At 45.8% G+C, this 15,953-nt stretch overlaps 1 protein-coding gene across 4 annotated transcripts in view; it reads right to left on the bottom strand.

Annotated features, from left to right (window-relative positions):
* XDH (xanthine dehydrogenase) overlaps positions 1–15,953 on the bottom strand; it is a 93,986-nt gene that overhangs the window by 55,698 nt on the left and 22,335 nt on the right. For all 4 annotated transcript variants that reach the window (XM_075925324.1, XM_075925326.1, XM_075925325.1 and 1 more), the window contains 8 exons: positions 11,141–11,198; positions 10,056–10,152; positions 8,034–8,142; positions 7,048–7,174; positions 5,554–5,615; positions 4,006–4,131; positions 2,902–2,988; positions 1,750–1,891 (listed from right to left, as the gene is read on the bottom strand). In XM_075925324.1, the coding sequence (XP_075781439.1) occupies positions 1,750–1,891; positions 2,902–2,988; positions 4,006–4,131; positions 5,554–5,615; positions 7,048–7,174; positions 8,034–8,142; positions 10,056–10,152; positions 11,141–11,198 (808 nt within the window). The remainder of the gene's footprint in view (positions 1–1,749; positions 1,892–2,901; positions 2,989–4,005; positions 4,132–5,553; positions 5,616–7,047; positions 7,175–8,033; positions 8,143–10,055; positions 10,153–11,140; positions 11,199–15,953) is intronic.

The following is a 15,953-nucleotide window of genomic DNA, read 5'->3' as shown; positions in this document are numbered from 1 at the left end:
GATTTACCAGTTATTTCGAGAGAAGAGTTTTCTCTCGAAATAACTGTGTCTTAACAGCGTCTGTTATTTCGAAATAGCGCCATAATGCAAATATGCAAATGAAGCGCGGTATTTTTAAATCCTGGCTTCATTTGCAATTTCAAATGTCTTCATTTGCATCCCTCTCTCAAAAGAGGGTGCAAGTGTAGATATACCCTACGGCTGTGTCTAGACTGCATCCCTTTTCTGTAAAAGGGATGCAAATTAGACACAACGCAATTGCAAATGAAGCGGGGATTTAAATCTTCCCTGCTTCATTTGCATAAACATGGCTGCCACTTTTTTCTGTCTCGGGGCTTTGCCGGAAAAAAGCACCAGTCTAGACGGGGCTCTTTTGGAAAATAAAGCTTTTTCCGAAAGATCCCTTATTCCTTATTTTAAGAGGAATAAGGGATCTTTCGGAAAAGGCTTTATTTTCCAAAAGATCCCCGTCTAGACTGGCGTTTTTTTCCGGCAAAGCCCCAAGCCGGAAAAAAAGTGACAGCCATGTTTATGCAAATGAAGCGGGGAAGATTTAAATCCCCGCTTCATTTGCAATTGCAATGTGTCTAATTTGCATCCCTTTTACAGAAAAGGGATGCAGTCTAGACACAGCTTACCAGATTAAAGAGCTCCCAAAGAAGGGCCACATTATCACTGGCCAATGGTGGCAGCACCTGCATAATAACATTTGAGGGATAGAATCCATGAGATCTCTCTCCCATCTGCAGCACCCACCAACCTTTTCCCTTGAGAAGGAGCTCTCAGACTGCATGTGGATACTACTAGCTCGGTGCTATCACCCTGTTAGATTGAATAGCACTTGAGTGTGAAAATGGGACTAACTATCAGGAGAGGTATTGTTCATGGAATCAGATTGGCTTTACAAATATCTCTTTCCCTCTCTACCCGCTGCAAAACCAAAAATGTTTGAGAGTGCTGCAGTGCAAACCTGAACATCCTAAGAGATTTATGCAGCTCCTGGACAACTTCAGACAAATGATTGAAAGTTTCAGGATTGGACACACCAGGATTAATCCTTTGTCAGTGTCTCTCTTCCCTTTCTCTGAAAACAAAGCAGTCTGTTTTGTATCTGTGTGCCTCTTCTTGTCAATATCCCATCGATAACTTTCAGAGAAGTAGACTGTCAGTCTGTTTCAGAAAAAAGCAAGGAGTCCGGTGGTACCTTGAAGACTAACCAATTTAGTAGGGCATAAGCTTTCATGAGATACAACTCACATCCTCAGATGCTTGAAGTGAAAAAAGGCAGGGATACAGAGATGGGAGTTTAACATCAGTGCTAATTAAATCAGGGAGATGTGGCTCACATGCAACAATGAGAGTATCTGAAGGTGATGTTACACTCCCATCTCTGTATCTCTGTCTTTCTTTTGCTTCAAGCATCCGAGGATGTGAGTTGCATCTCACAAGAACGTAGGCCCTGATAAACTGGTTAGTCCTTAAGGTGTCATCAATACCTGGCACTAACTTAGAACAAATTTGCACTTCTTCAGCTTGCCACAACAAACAGGCCAAAGGATCTTTGTGAGACTGATCCAGGAAAGAGGAAGTAAAAGCTTCCCTGACTTGCCCTCTAGAAACCACTTCCGTGGGTGTTTGACTGGGACTGTTTCAAGGAAATCCAAACTGGTCTTGTGCTGTGCTTGGAAAAACCCTTCTGTGGATAATTTTAGCAGCTTCTCCAACTGAGCCTCAGCTCTACCTTCTTACCAACTTCTGTGTTCCCCACAACGAGCTTGGCAGCAGGGTACTGGGCCTTGAGCGTCAGCAGCTCCTCAAGGGTTGCTGGCTGTAGCCACATCACACGCTCACCTCTGAAGCACAGCTGTTCCAGGGGTTTGTTTTTCTGCATCTGAGAAAATAAAATAGGATGGACTCTGATGGGGAAATGCTTCCACGCAGAATCCCTGCCCTGACTTTGGTTTTGCCAGTTCTCTGTGACTGCTGCTTCTTAGGAAGAAGAAACTAGAGGAGTCAGCCCAATGTCGCTGCCCTCCAATAACATAGGAACTTCTTACAAGTGAAATAGAGAGAGCTGGTGTTGGCATAAACAAACTCAGTGTGAGGGACCCCCAGCACACAAACTAATGTTGGGTTGAGTCAGGGAGCACTACCAGCAGCCAGAGAATTAACAATTGATTTTAAGGGTGATTCGTTAAATGTACAGGGACGTGGAGAACACATGCCCCTGGCTGACCAAAACCTGGGCGAGGATGATACAATCTGTGTGGAGGGCATCTGCGAGTACAAAGTCTGCCCAGACAGAGACTGCGGGGGCACAAGCCTCCATAATTGCCTCTTCACAGAGTAGTAGGGAACGCTTGAAGAGGAAGCCAGAGCACTCTGAAAATGATGAGGCTTTGTCTACACTTCCAAGTTTAAAGCACTGCCACAGCAGTGTGATCACAGCAGCAGTGCTGAGTGGAGCTTTCCCAGCCTGGCAGGGAAACTGCCTCCACAAGGGGAGTGAGTAACAGCACTGGGAGCCTGTTCACACAGGCGCTTTACAGCACTGTCACTTGCTGCGCTCATGGGGGTGTCTTTTCACACCCCTGAGCGAGACGTTTACAGCGCAGGAAAGCAGCAGTGTAGACAAGCCCTGAGAAGTGCTGACCGGACAGTGGCATAGCCAGGGCAGCTGGGGGATGCACCGATTGAGCTTATCCTGCATATCCCATGGAAAGCCTCTCCTGGCCTGGCTCTTCTAGGAAAGGCTGGAATGCCAATGCCTGCTGTGGGTCAGCCACAGGGTCTTGTTTTATTGGTGTCTGTCTTTTGCGCCAGAACCGCAACGGCACTCAAACCCTGGAAGAGAGAACCAGGCCAACGAGCTGCCTTGCACTGCTGCATGGAGGCACCTACCAACAACTCTGGAGGGAAGATAGGCTCCTGAGTGGGATCCAAAGGCTGGAACTCAGCTGGGTTGAACAAGATGGAGGACACCATGGCCTGTAAAACAAAGCATAGACTCGTAGACTTTAAGGTCAGAAGGGACCATTATGATCATCTAGTCTGACCCCCTGCACAATGCAGGCCACAGAATTTCACCCACTACTCACCTATATCTCAGATATTGAAGTCCTCAAACGATGGTTTAAAGACCCCAAGATACAGAGAATCCTCCTGCAAGTGACCCGTGCCCCATGCTACAGAGGAAGGTGAAAAACCTCCAGGGCCTCTGCCAATCTACCCTGGAGGAAAATTCCTTCCTGACCCCAAATATTGCTGTTGGTTGGTGTGTTTCTTGTCTTAGAACAAGAGGACTTAACTCTGCCCAGGTTTAACCCCGGTTCCTTTTTCCTTTCTGACCCAAATGCTTGTCATTGTTTTGTTAAATGATCAACAGTACAACTAACAGAGCGGAACAACACAGACAGATGAAACAATGGCCCAGAACTTGAGCTCTCCACTTCTATTTCTCTCTCTTATTCAGGAGTTGGCCTGGATAAACACACAGGGATTTATCCCAGTCTCCCTTCTAGTAGTGCTAGACTGGGATAATTGAACAGAATCAGTGGTAGATTTGCCTGAGCACGGATTACATAAAAGCAAAGTGAAGCCTGGTCTACACTGGAAAATTAGGTCAGTTTAACTAAATCAATCAGGGTGTAAAAAATCCACACTCTGAGCAGTGTTGTTAAGCTGACCGGAATCCCTGTGTAGACAGCACTAGGTCAACAGAAAAATTCTTCCATCAAACTTGCTACCACCTCTCAGAGAGGTGGATTACGCATGTTGAAGGGAGAACCACCCCGCTGATAGGTAGTGTCTACACTGAGGTGCTACTGCAGAGATGCTGTAGCCCTTTAAGTGTAGACAAGACCTCAGTCTAAGGTGCTTTGCTTGGATAAAATCAGAAGAGCCAGGCTTTGGCACCTACAAAACAAAAAATGAACTACGAAGTGCTAACAAAGGATAGAGAAAAGAAAGAGGAGGAGAAAAAATGAAGGTGTGGCAAGGTCTTACCGCATTGTCTTCTTTCTCATTCATGCAGCAACCCTGGCCACTGGCTTTCCCACCACAACAACCTTCGCTTTTTCCAGTCTTACAGCAGCCTGGGCCATTAATTCCTTTCCCACAGCAACGCCAGTCCTACACAGGCAAAAAACTTCTTAGAGAAAAATCTGTAGATTTCAAGCAGGCTAAATAAATTTCATCTACTTGCAAAGGAAAATGATCTCCCATTTATAATTTCTATCATAGAAACAGAGACATTGGAGATGGAAGATGCCAAATAATTACATCTCTCCCTTCATCAGTGGGTCCGATGGCCCCTTATAGCATATTTTATGTCTATTTAAGTTTTAAAGAAGTCAAGTAGTGGTGCTTTCTCCATCTCCTTTTGGATTTTGCTCCCAAGTCTAATGGATTTCACAGCTACCCATATTTTCCTCTCTTTAATTTCATACATTACACAGAAAAATATTGATGCACATCATTCTAGTTCATTGCTTTATATCTTAGTGCTCACTTCCCATCTAAGGTACATCCCTTGCACTAATCACTTCCCACTTCTCCAGGTAACCCTCGGAGGAGACTTGTTTTAAAAGATTAAGTAACAAATGGACGGCTGTGCTTAATGCCCCACCCAACCTGGGGAGCACGTGGGTACGGCATGTGTATATTCAGTGATGACAGCTCTAGGGATGTAAAGGACTAGCCGACTACCGGACAAGCTCTTAATACATTTAAAATGCAGAGGCACAGTGGAGGAGCCAGGGAGACAGCAGGGACACACCCGTCCCCCCGCTACACCTGGCTCACACCCATCCCCCCGCTACACCTCTACCTTTTAAATGTATTAAGAGCCTGGCAGCTCTTAATATATTTAAAAGGCAGAGATGCAGTGGGGTTAGTGCCTAGGGTTGGGAGCTAACCCCGCTGCAGCTCTGCAGTTTCCCCACTTATCAACTAATTGAGTAGTCAATGGAAATTCCATTGACTACTCAGTTAGCTGATCACACTGAATTTAATATCCCTAGAGAGCTCAACTTAACCTCCTTTGTCATTTTAGTTTTGCAGTTGTCTTTCTTAGGAGTAATTGCTGCCCAATGGGGCTCTGCACTGGTATGTCCCGAGTAATGCACCCGTCCTTACTCAAACCTTGCTGTTATGCACTTTTCCCTACCCACACTTTTCCCTGGGGGATCTGGGAGCTGCTTTGTTTGGTGAGATGCAGTACTTTTAAGAGTCTAAGCAAAAGCAATGTAAAAAAAAAAGAGGCTGCTGACTAGTAACCTGACATAGGACCACCACATGGAGCATCCTAGTTATTAAAGGGAGCCTACCTGAGCAATTGCCATTTATGAGTAGGTCTGGTCATGTTAGCAACATGTAACACATATATTGACAGGAGCCAGGGCTCTGTTTAGGATTGATTGGGACATGAGGGAGGGTTGGCTGGCAAGCGTATTTCCTTTTTCTCCAGCCCAAGGGTGTATTGATTCCACAGTTGAGCAAGTCAGCCTGCTGAATGCCTTCCAGAAACGTGTAATATTATCTTAAGCCACTTACTTTAGCAAATGTCCTGTATCCCTGCAGAATGGGTCTGTATCCTGTACAGCGACACAAATTACCTGCATGGTAAAAGCAAAGTGATACAGGCTAAGAGTCTTTCCATCAACAATTTCTGTGCACACATGGGAGGCTGATTGTGTGGGCTTTTCCCTACATTAACTCGATCAGCATCAGACACGGCTGATCAAAAACTGTGGGGGCCTGAAATTGGGGGTATATTTCTGCACAGAAACCACCACTCACATCTTCATGTGGAAATTCAAAATTGCAATGAAAATTTTCACTGACATTTCAAAAATTTCAGCCATCTCTATTTAGCAATCAGTGGCCTTGACAACACATGCCAATTATATAATGCCTGGAGCAACACACAGCTCATTTCTCTCTTGGGGCTGACCTCTCTTCAGCAGGGTCGCCACTGGTTCCAGTTCCAGTCCAGTCCCAGCATTAGTTAAAGCAGCCAAGAGACTGCTCTAACCTACACAAGAGAAGAATTGGCATAATGCCACTTTTGCTCTTCCAGATCCCCAATCCATGGCACACCCCTACACCAGGGATGGTGTTTGGTGTGGAAGCCAGTTCTGTCATCTCCATTGGCTTGGTGCCAGCAAGAGGTTGCCCACAGCTCTTGGGGTGTGTCTAGACTACATGGCTCCGTCGACGGAGCAATGTAAAGTACTTCACTCGACATAGTCAATGAAGCGGTGATTTAAATAATCCCCTCTTCATTAAAATAAAAATGGCTGCCGTGCTGTGCCAACAATCAGCTGATCTGGCACAGCGGGGCAGCCTAGACCCAGATCGGTCAACAAGGGAAGCCTTTGTCAACTGCTCCAGTATGCCTCGTGAAACGAGGTTTACTGGAGCAGTCGACAAAGGTTTCCCTTGTTGACTGCTCCATGTCTAGACTGCTGCGCTGTGCTGGATCAGCTGACTGTCAGCACAGCGCAGCGGCCATTTTAATTTTAATGAAGCAGGGATTATTTAAATCACCGCTTCATTGACTATGTCGAGTGAAGTACTTTACATTGTTCCGTTGACGGAGCCATGTAGTCTTGACATACCTTTGGTGACTTATTTAGTTTGTAAGCTCTCTAGTTCAGAGACCACCATTTTGTTCTGTATTTGTATACACCTAGCTAGCACAATGGGGCTCTGATATATGGCCTGCACTACTGTAATGAAGATAATTAACAATAACAATGGGAATTCTTCCCTGGCTATTTCAGACCAAAATCTCTCTCTCTCTCTTGCACATGCACACACACACACAAACACACACACACACACACACTGAGCTAAGTAAAGTGATTCTCTTATTCTGGAGAATCTGGGTTTTACTCAGATAGTATTTGACCATTTCAAAGAAAGTCAGTTAGGTGTCCTCTATCCCACATGGGGAGGGAAATGTAGTCCTTCTCCCCCTCCTGCCAAAAAAAAAAACAGCACACAAGGGGCTTGCTTGCAAACCTGTTTTGGAACAGGCATTACCTTGGAAATTCTCTTCGATCTCCTCCATTACTGGGTTAGGTCTGTTGCGAAGTAATGCATACATGGACATGACAATGCCAGGAGTGCAAAAGCCACACTGGGATCCATGGCTTTTTGCTATTCTCTCCTGAGATGAAAAAGCAACAAAACAAACAGCTCTTGTGAACGGGACTACATGGACTTCCTCACTTCACTAGGTCAGTATTTCTTTGCTTCTCTGGGCAGGCCCTTCCCAAGGAGTTAGTCCATACAGATGGGTTTCAAGCAGACTCACAAAATGAATTCATACTGCAAAATTGGGATCTGACCTATGGAAATTGATGAGGGTTTTGCCATAGAATTCTTTGAGGCCAGGATTTCACCCCAGGGGTATTTGAGTCTCAGGTGTATTTGAGTTTTCATTTGCTCCATCATAATGATAGGAGCTATGGATCAGACTCAGATGTGCCTTTGGATTTCAAACTCTTTTCTCTCAAAGCTTATGTGTGTGGAGCCTGGGAGGTGGGGAGGCAGTAGGGAAAGGAGGACACAACGTCTATCCAGTTGGACCCACCCACCCGTGTCACTCTAGGTCCAAGTGGTCTCTCTTTGTTGTGGATCATCATGGAAAGAAGCTACACAAAGTGCTATGGATGTGCAGACTGAATTTCCATCTCTGCCAATGATGAAACAACTAACACCTCCAAACACTGCACTGTAGTATCTGCAATGTGTAATAGTAACACTTCGCATTTCTCTCACAATTTCCAGAGCCCTTTGGAAATGCTATGGAATTAATCCTCAGCAATGCCCCTGTGAAGCAAGGAAATAGTATTATCCCAATATCCCTTACAGCCAGGGTCGAGCTAACAAGCCACATGTGCCCACAAGGAGTCAGCAGAAAGCAGTAGCTCCACAAGTGTTAGATCCCTGGGCTAAGAGGGTGAGGCTACAAAAGAGGCCTGCCACAGCTTAAATCCTAAGATTTAATAGCAGAGACAGCTCACCTGGACCGGATGCAACCTCGTCTTTGAGCTTCCTATGCCTTCAACAGTAGTGACTGCTACATGGTGCAGTGCGCAGATTGGGAAGAGACAAGCATTGACAGAGTAGTGGCTGGGACCGTAAGTTAAGGTCGCTCCATTTGTAAAATCATTTGCCAGCCATGCTCGCCACCCGCTTTGCAGCCGCTGATCCTGCAATTCCAGCCAATCTGGGTACGATAAATGGGCAATTCTGCCTGTGACAGAATAGACAAAGCAGAGCCCTTGTGAAGCCTGAAACTCCCAGGGGTATAACTAGGCCTTCTTCCCTGGATGGGCAGGGCCAGGTGGAACTTTCTTAGTGCACTTTTTGCTGCTCACTGCACTGCCATGGTGACAGCCTCTGTCCACAGTGGGCCCAGGCTTGCCATAGGCAGAGGCTGTTCCGTGGGATGCCGGTGGGGGGGGAGGGGAAGAAGCAAGCAAGGGAGACAAGTGGCACTGCGGAGCTGATACTGGGGGGACCAGCTTTTAAGACAGCTTCCCCCAGCACCAGCTCCTGCCTACCCGCCCTTGCTGCCTCTGTAGGAGGCAGCAAGTGGGGCAGGCAGTTTCACGGAGTCAGCACACCACAAGGAGCCTACTTGAATGCTGGGTCCCTGCACGTATCAGCTCCTGCCTGCCCCCTCACCCTCTGCTGTGGGAGTTAGGGGACAGGCAGATCCGGTGCTCATGGGGAGCCTGCTAAAAGCCAGTTCCTCACAGACACCGGCTCTTGCTCCCCTCCCGCTCTTGCTGCATCTGATATAGAGGCAGCAAGGGGGAGGAGTGCATGTAGTCAACAAGATTAACCGATAAGCCTAGGCTTAATGGTTAATCATATAGTCGACTACAAGCTGACATCCGTAGGACAAAGTATCCAGAACTTTCCTCATAATTAGTTTTCATAATCGCTACAGCTGGGATAGCCCTAAAAATAAATATTCCGGCTGCTAGGGGACAGAATGATTCAAGGAATTTATTACCGAGACACATACATTTCCTTCTCTTGGGGTGTGTCTAGACTACAGGGTTTTCTCAAAAAAGTAGCCTTTTTTCGAAAAAATTTCACCTGCGTCTAGACTGCAGATGTGTTCTTTCGAAAGTAAATCGAAAGAACACGGCAGTTTTTTCGATCGCGATAAACCTCATTTTATGAGGAATAATGCCTTTTTTCTAAAGTACTCTTTTGAAAAAAGGTGCTATTGAATGCAAACTCTGCTTTTTCGAAAGACAGTGTCTAGACTCTCTTTCGAAAAAGCGGCTCGCTTTTTTGTAAAATCTGCTTGTAGTCTAGACACTCTCTTTTGAAAAAGGCTTTTTAGAAAGATTCTTTCAAAAAAGCCTCTTTCAAAAGAGGCTTGTAGTTTAGATGTAGCCTGTGTTACCCTCTGAGAATGACCAAAAAGTGATTTCCTCACTAGAGATGATCAGCAATCTATTGTTCAATACTTATGGCATTTTCACTATTTGAAGGTTTTGACATTCCCCACGAACAGAATAATCAGTATTTGACGACTTCTTGTGTGTTTTCATTTTTTAGCTCCAAAAACAGTCAAGAACTGAGAACAACGTAGCCATGTGCCAAGCAGAAAGAACTGTTTTGCAGATTACATTATTTTACAGATACAGTGATGATATTGACAGACACACAGAAGCCAGATGATTCCAGAAATGTAATAGCAGGGCAATTGTTATTTTATTTTTGCCAGGCTAAAAGCTGGGCTTCATTGCAACAGGAGACTGCTATCATCTAGTCTGTCACATGCACATGCTCCAAGGCAAGATGTAAAATCTCCATAAGCAATTACAATACCATTGGAGGAAATAACTTCTAGTATCTGCTGAATTTACTCCTTAAATGGGGATTGAGTCTTCAGCAGACACAGAACATTATATAACAACATTTCTTTAATTAAAAAAATGATACATCCCAAAGGCAACAACCTGGATTGATTGCTATTTTCACTTCCACCTCAGTTTCCTTGTTCAGTTTGCAAAGGATACACAATTTTCTTCTGGAAGTTGTCATACTTGGATATCATAACAGTACAAGCACCACATCCACCTTCTCCACAACCTAGCTTGGTTCCATGGAGCCCCACTAAGAGAACAAGGGTTAAGGAAAATACAGAAGCATAATAGCAATAGCCTTACTGACCTCAAATGGCGTTTTTTGCAGAGAGAATTCGCAGCAGCAAATCCCATCATTTTTAGCCAGGAAAATGCCCATATTAGGGCTTTTCACATCATCCTCAAATCATCTCCATTTACCAGATGCCTGCTAAAAGACAAACTTTCGGATATTGCTAGGAGGAGAGGTGCTAGGCCAACATCCTATATTATTATTTATCACTGTTTCTTGCAAATGGGACCAAGCCCTGCAGAGAGAAACTGAACTGATTCTCACAGAGAAGCCAGGTTTGGTTAGAGTAAATATATGGCTACGCTGAGATAATCAGTTTAGGCTTGTCCCTCCACTTCCGAAGTCTGTGGCAAATGGACTTGAATGGGAGCAGGCTTGGGCCCTTTTATACTAATGTATTGGAAGTTCCCTTTGGAATTAACGTGAAACTGATCGTCTTTGTACAACCATGCATCGGCTACAGCAGAACACAGATTAGTCATGGAAATACACTCAAAGCACAGCTTTATATAGAGACACTGAGTCCAAGGGAGGAATCTCTTTGCACAAATAGCTTTGATGTACTAAAATAGAAATGGAAAAAGCCTTAATTTGTAAAAGTGAGGAAATTGCTGCACAGTTTACATGTGACCAGAAACGAACCATTCACTCAATTTTGTAGGCTTCTTCTTTTGTACGAATCTGCCTCCATGTCGTATCCTGAATCATTAGCAATTATCAGAGGCCCCCTTCCAAGAACTATCTAGATTTGATGCTGCTTAACTTAGATGAGCTGATGAACTCACAGTCCAAATAAGAGCAACCCGCATACTGTTCTTCTCCTGCTCCCCTCTCTTTCCCCAACACACTGCCTGGTTAGAGTTTGATAGATGGATAGCAACAGTAAACAACGGTGGAATGTCATAACTATTGAAAACCTTATACAAGCTTTCCTGACATTGGATACATTTCCTCCGCAAGTAGGTCAATAAAGTTGTTTCTGGGTCCACATTTTCTTCCACCACCTGAAAGAAGAGAAAACGATGGTAAAACATATAACCAAGATTTGCTTATTTAATAAGCCAGATATAAAGACTTTGAAGATGAACTTCAGTCCTTGTACAACTCTATCAACTCTGTACAAATCAATATTACACTTTGCCCCTTCTCCCACTGCCTGCTACTTTTAAGATCTGCTTCTACTGCACAAAAAAGTTAGAAAGTAAAACAGTGTTTCTTAAACTTTTTGAAACCATGGAACACCAAACAATAATAATTTTTTCACACAACACACCTATGGAAATGTTCTTCAAAAAAAATTGTTGTCACACACAAAAAGACAAAAACAAAGAAGTAACAAAAACAAAGAAGAGGTCGCAGCACACCTGTGAGTTGTTCATGGAACACCAGTGTTCCGCGGAACATAGTTTAAGAAACACTGAAGTAAAATGTGCCAGTAACAGAGGGTATGTCTACACTACAGCGTTATTTCAAAGTATCTTATTTCAAAATGGTTATTTCGAAATAACTTATTTTGAAATAATGCGTCTAGACCCAAAATGCATTTCAAAATAGTGTTTTGCTATTTCAAAATAGTGCGTCCACACTGATAGGACACTGAATTGCATTTAAGGCCGGCCAGAACTGGTTCTGGCAGGGCATCAGGTCAGGTTAGCCTCAAGCAGCAGCCACACAAGGTATCTGAGACCTGTGCTTAAAGGGACCTCTCCCCTCCCCGGACAGCCAGTTCTAAGGTTTCCCTGTTTGCTTGCCTACCTCCCTGAGGGACAACAAAGCATTTTTTTCTCTGTGTCCTCTGGTTGCCCTCACTCAGGACACCACAGCACTCTGCAGCATGGAGCCAGAGCCGCCCCTGGGCACTCTGGTGCTTCTCCTGCACATGTTGCTGCAAGTCTGGCAGCACATTCTGCAGGCAGTAACAGCCTCCCTGGTGTGCCCCACTGGGGGCTTGTGTCTCATTCCTCCCTCACGTCCTTCCACTTACCCCTCCCTAGCCCTCCTTCCTGCTGTACAATAAAAGACACGTGTTCATTACAACAAGGCCTCTTTATTGAACAAAACTGGGGTGGGACGGGGGGGAATGAAACTGAGGTGAGACTAGGGAAAGAAGGTGAGAGAGGAGGGAGGGTGGGAGAGTGGAGGGGGAAACCTGGGAGGAGGGAGCTGGCAGGGGGAGGCAAGGGTAGGAAAGGGGAGGAGAAGCTCGGGGCTCAGGGTTGGGGTTCTCGCCGGCCCAACTGTCTCCCAGCACCATGGGTGCAGGGGCCTCAGCATTGCTGGGGGTGTAGGGAAGGTGAGGAGGAAGGAGCAGGAGGGGGAGAAGGAGTGGGAGGAGAAGCGGTAGCTGGGGAGGCAGCAGGGGCTGGAGCAGCAGGAGGTAGCAAGCTCTGTCCCAGGGTCGATGACCATCTAAGGGGGCACGGACCATCCTGCCCCCCAGGATGTGGTCCATAGCATCAAAATAGTAGCAGGGGTCTGGGTCTGCCTCTGGTTGGGAGCTTCCCCCTTGCCCCTGGCATATGCCTGGCACAGCTCCTTTATTTTCATGCGAACCCGCTCCTGGGTTAACATGTGGCCTTTGCTGGCCAGGCTGGCAGCCATCTGCCTATAGATGGTTGCATTCCTCTGTTTAGTGCGGAGATCATGGACGTTGGAGGCATCCCCCAAACCTGAATTAGGTCCCTGATCTCCACACTGAACCAGGCAGGCGCCCGCCTTTTCTGGCCCCTGGCAGGCTCCTGGGAGCTGGCAGACTGGTCCTGGGGAGCGGTGGAGGGCTGGCTGATACTGGCTGCCTGGCTCATGCTGGAGCCACTGGGTCAGGTGCAGTGACTGCTGGCTCTGGGCTGGCAGGCTTGGAGCTGGCACAGGCACTGTGGTCAGAGTCTATCCCTTTAAAGGCTCGGGCGAGGGGGTGAAGTTTTCTTGGTTGTGCCCAGAGTGGCACCCTGGGAAGGGCTGGAGGCCCCGTATTTCGAAATAAGTGTCTACACAGCGCTTATTTCAAAATAGCAATTTCGAAATTGCCGCTATTCCTCATGGAATGAGGTTTACCAATTTTGAAATAAGCCCTCTGCTATTTTGATTTAATTTCGAAATAGCGGTTTGGCTGTGTAGACGCTGGTAACGTTATTTCGAAATAACGGCTGTTATTTTGAAATAACTTTGCTGTGTAGACATACCCAGAGTTAGCAGCAGACAATGGCCTTGTCTACAACTCATGGCTTTGTCAACAGAACAGTGGAAGTGTACACACTGATTTAAACCTCCTGCTATGCTGACAAAATAAAGCCATCTCCGCAAGAGGCACAGAGCTTCTCCCAACACAGTTAGAGTAACTTTGTATCACTGTCAACACTGTGATCCTCACACTGCCTTAACTAAGCTCCTGGAGATATCCCACAATGCTCACTGTGACCACTCTGCTCACTGTTTTGGACTCTATGGCCCTGCATGCAGCTACATGGGCATGCACCCCTCCTCTTTCAATGCCCAGGAAGTTTGGAAATTGCTCAGCATGGAGTGCTCACATAGCTACAGCCCCACTGAGCAAAGAGACTGTCCAGCTCCCAACAGCAAACACTCTCCTGCCAGGAACGCAGGGGAGGGTTTGGCTCTCTTTGGTCTGTGGGGAGAGGAGGCTGTGAGAGAAATTGGGGGGGAATCGCCAGCGTGGCAGGGGGGAGGCAAGAGTCAGCTGTGCTGTACAGTGCACAACTGGGAATAGAAGCAGGGGCTTTTGGATATCATTTATTAAGGTAACAAGCTGTTTAACCATGGTAGGATCTAAGGATACAACCTAAGGTTCAGTACTGATTGTGACTTGACATGACATTTAGATGGCTTTTTTAAATGTTATACTGATAGTTGTTACATTAATAAACAGCTTGAACTTGGAAATGAGAGATTTTGGTGTGGAGGAATCTTAATCTGCACTATGTCAGTGAGCTCTTGATTGTTAGCAATGTTGTTTACTGTTGAACCTTGAAATTTCTAACCCCTTGATCAGAAATTTTTCTTTACTTGTTTTTTTCTTCTGACCTGCAGGGCTTGTTTTGCTCCACCAGTATCAAGGCACATTTCCAATAAAATTGCATAATAGGGATGTGATAATGTGTTTTTTACTCTAATAATGTAGAAGTCCTAAGTGCAGTCATGACAACTGGTTTATGATAGACTTTCATAACCAAGAGAGATTAATTGAAGGAAAGGACACATGTATAATTTCCCCCACACCTTCAAGATAAGATAGTTTACCACCCTCTGTACTTTCAGTTCCCCCCGCCCCCAAGACCCACATTTTTATAACTGACTGATCAAAGTACTCCTGCAAAATGTAGCTGGGCAGCTTTTACACATATAAGTCCTATATTGCGGCCATAAAACAGAGACAGTTTTCCTGACAAGTGGACACTGGCACTCGCCAGTATTCAAATCTTTACAAATATCACCTTTTGAAGTAACTGGCATCCCAGTGATAACTTCAGCATTCAGTTGAAAGTATGTTAAGCCTCGGGGTTACGATATGTATCTCTGTAATACTGCAACTTTGTCCTTGAAAGTAGCCAAACATTTTAATAGCACCAGTAGGGAGGTGCACATAAACCTGTTTTGTGCATGTGATTTGGGAAAGAAGAGAAACAGACTCATGAAGTCAGATTTTCACTTACACACTGCTGAGCCTTTCAGATTATTCTGGGGCCAAATTTAACCAATAAAATGCACAGATGTCATATTGTAACATACTCATTATGGCTGTAAAATCCTGTTTAATCTCAGGCTTAACCACTTAATTGATTACAAGGGATCCCACGTGGAGGTGGAGGGAGAAGCAGGAGCCAGCAGCTCCAAGCATAGGGAGGTGGCTTCTGCTCCAGCTTCTCCCTCCCCCATGCATGGGGCTACCGCTGCCAGCCCCCTCCTGCACGTGGAGGAGAGGGGGCGAGCAGCAGAAGCCAGCAGCCCCAAGCGCAGGGAGGACAGCTTCTGCTCCTGGCCCCCACAAGGCTGGAGCAACATTCCACCCACTGTGAGCCACAGGCAGAGGACTGCTTGGGGTACCAGTGGAACGAGGTGTACAAGTAGTTCGAATTAGAGATCCTAATTCGCATTACCTACTCCTTGCCGCGTGTAGCCGTGGGCACGGAGTTCGGACTAAGGGGGATTTAAAAATGGTGGCGCCCAGGAAGATGCAAATGAAGCCTGGGATATTTAAATCCCGGGCTTCATTTGCAACCCCGGTTGCCCTCATTTGCCTACCTAGCTCGAACTAACGAGCTAGTGTAGACATACCCTGTGTGACAACTGCTCTGGTGAATAGAGGCACAACATCCCTTCTCCCAGCCTTGGGGCAGTATTCCTGGTTGCAATGCATCCCCCGCCGTGGCAGCCATTCTTGCCTCCAGCCATCGGGGCCTGCATTCCACCTGCATAAATGGTAGCTCGGTGTGTGCTTGTTTTAGTAACAAGAACCAGTTCCCTATTTCAGATCATTTCGAGAATTACTATTTCCAAATCACGTTCCTGTTAAACTAAGCAAAATCCACATCCCTTTCTGTGGTCTATGCACATGTCTTGGCCTGATCCTTTCAAACCAAGTTCTTTTTGAGTTATTCTAGACACTTTTTTAATGCTTCGATAAACTCAGAATGGCCAAATAGGTTTTTTTGTGGCTTTCCTAGAAGAATCCAACTGTGGATCAACAATGAAGAGTCATCACCAAATGACCATGACTTGGGAAGTTGTACATGGCTGAAAAT

Source organism: Pelodiscus sinensis, chromosome 3 (genome assembly GCF_049634645.1).
Source record: "Pelodiscus sinensis isolate JC-2024 chromosome 3, ASM4963464v1, whole genome shotgun sequence".
In the NCBI taxonomy this organism is placed as follows: Eukaryota; Metazoa; Chordata; order Testudines; family Trionychidae; genus Pelodiscus; species Pelodiscus sinensis.
This window is presented reverse-complemented; position numbering and strand designations above follow the sequence as displayed.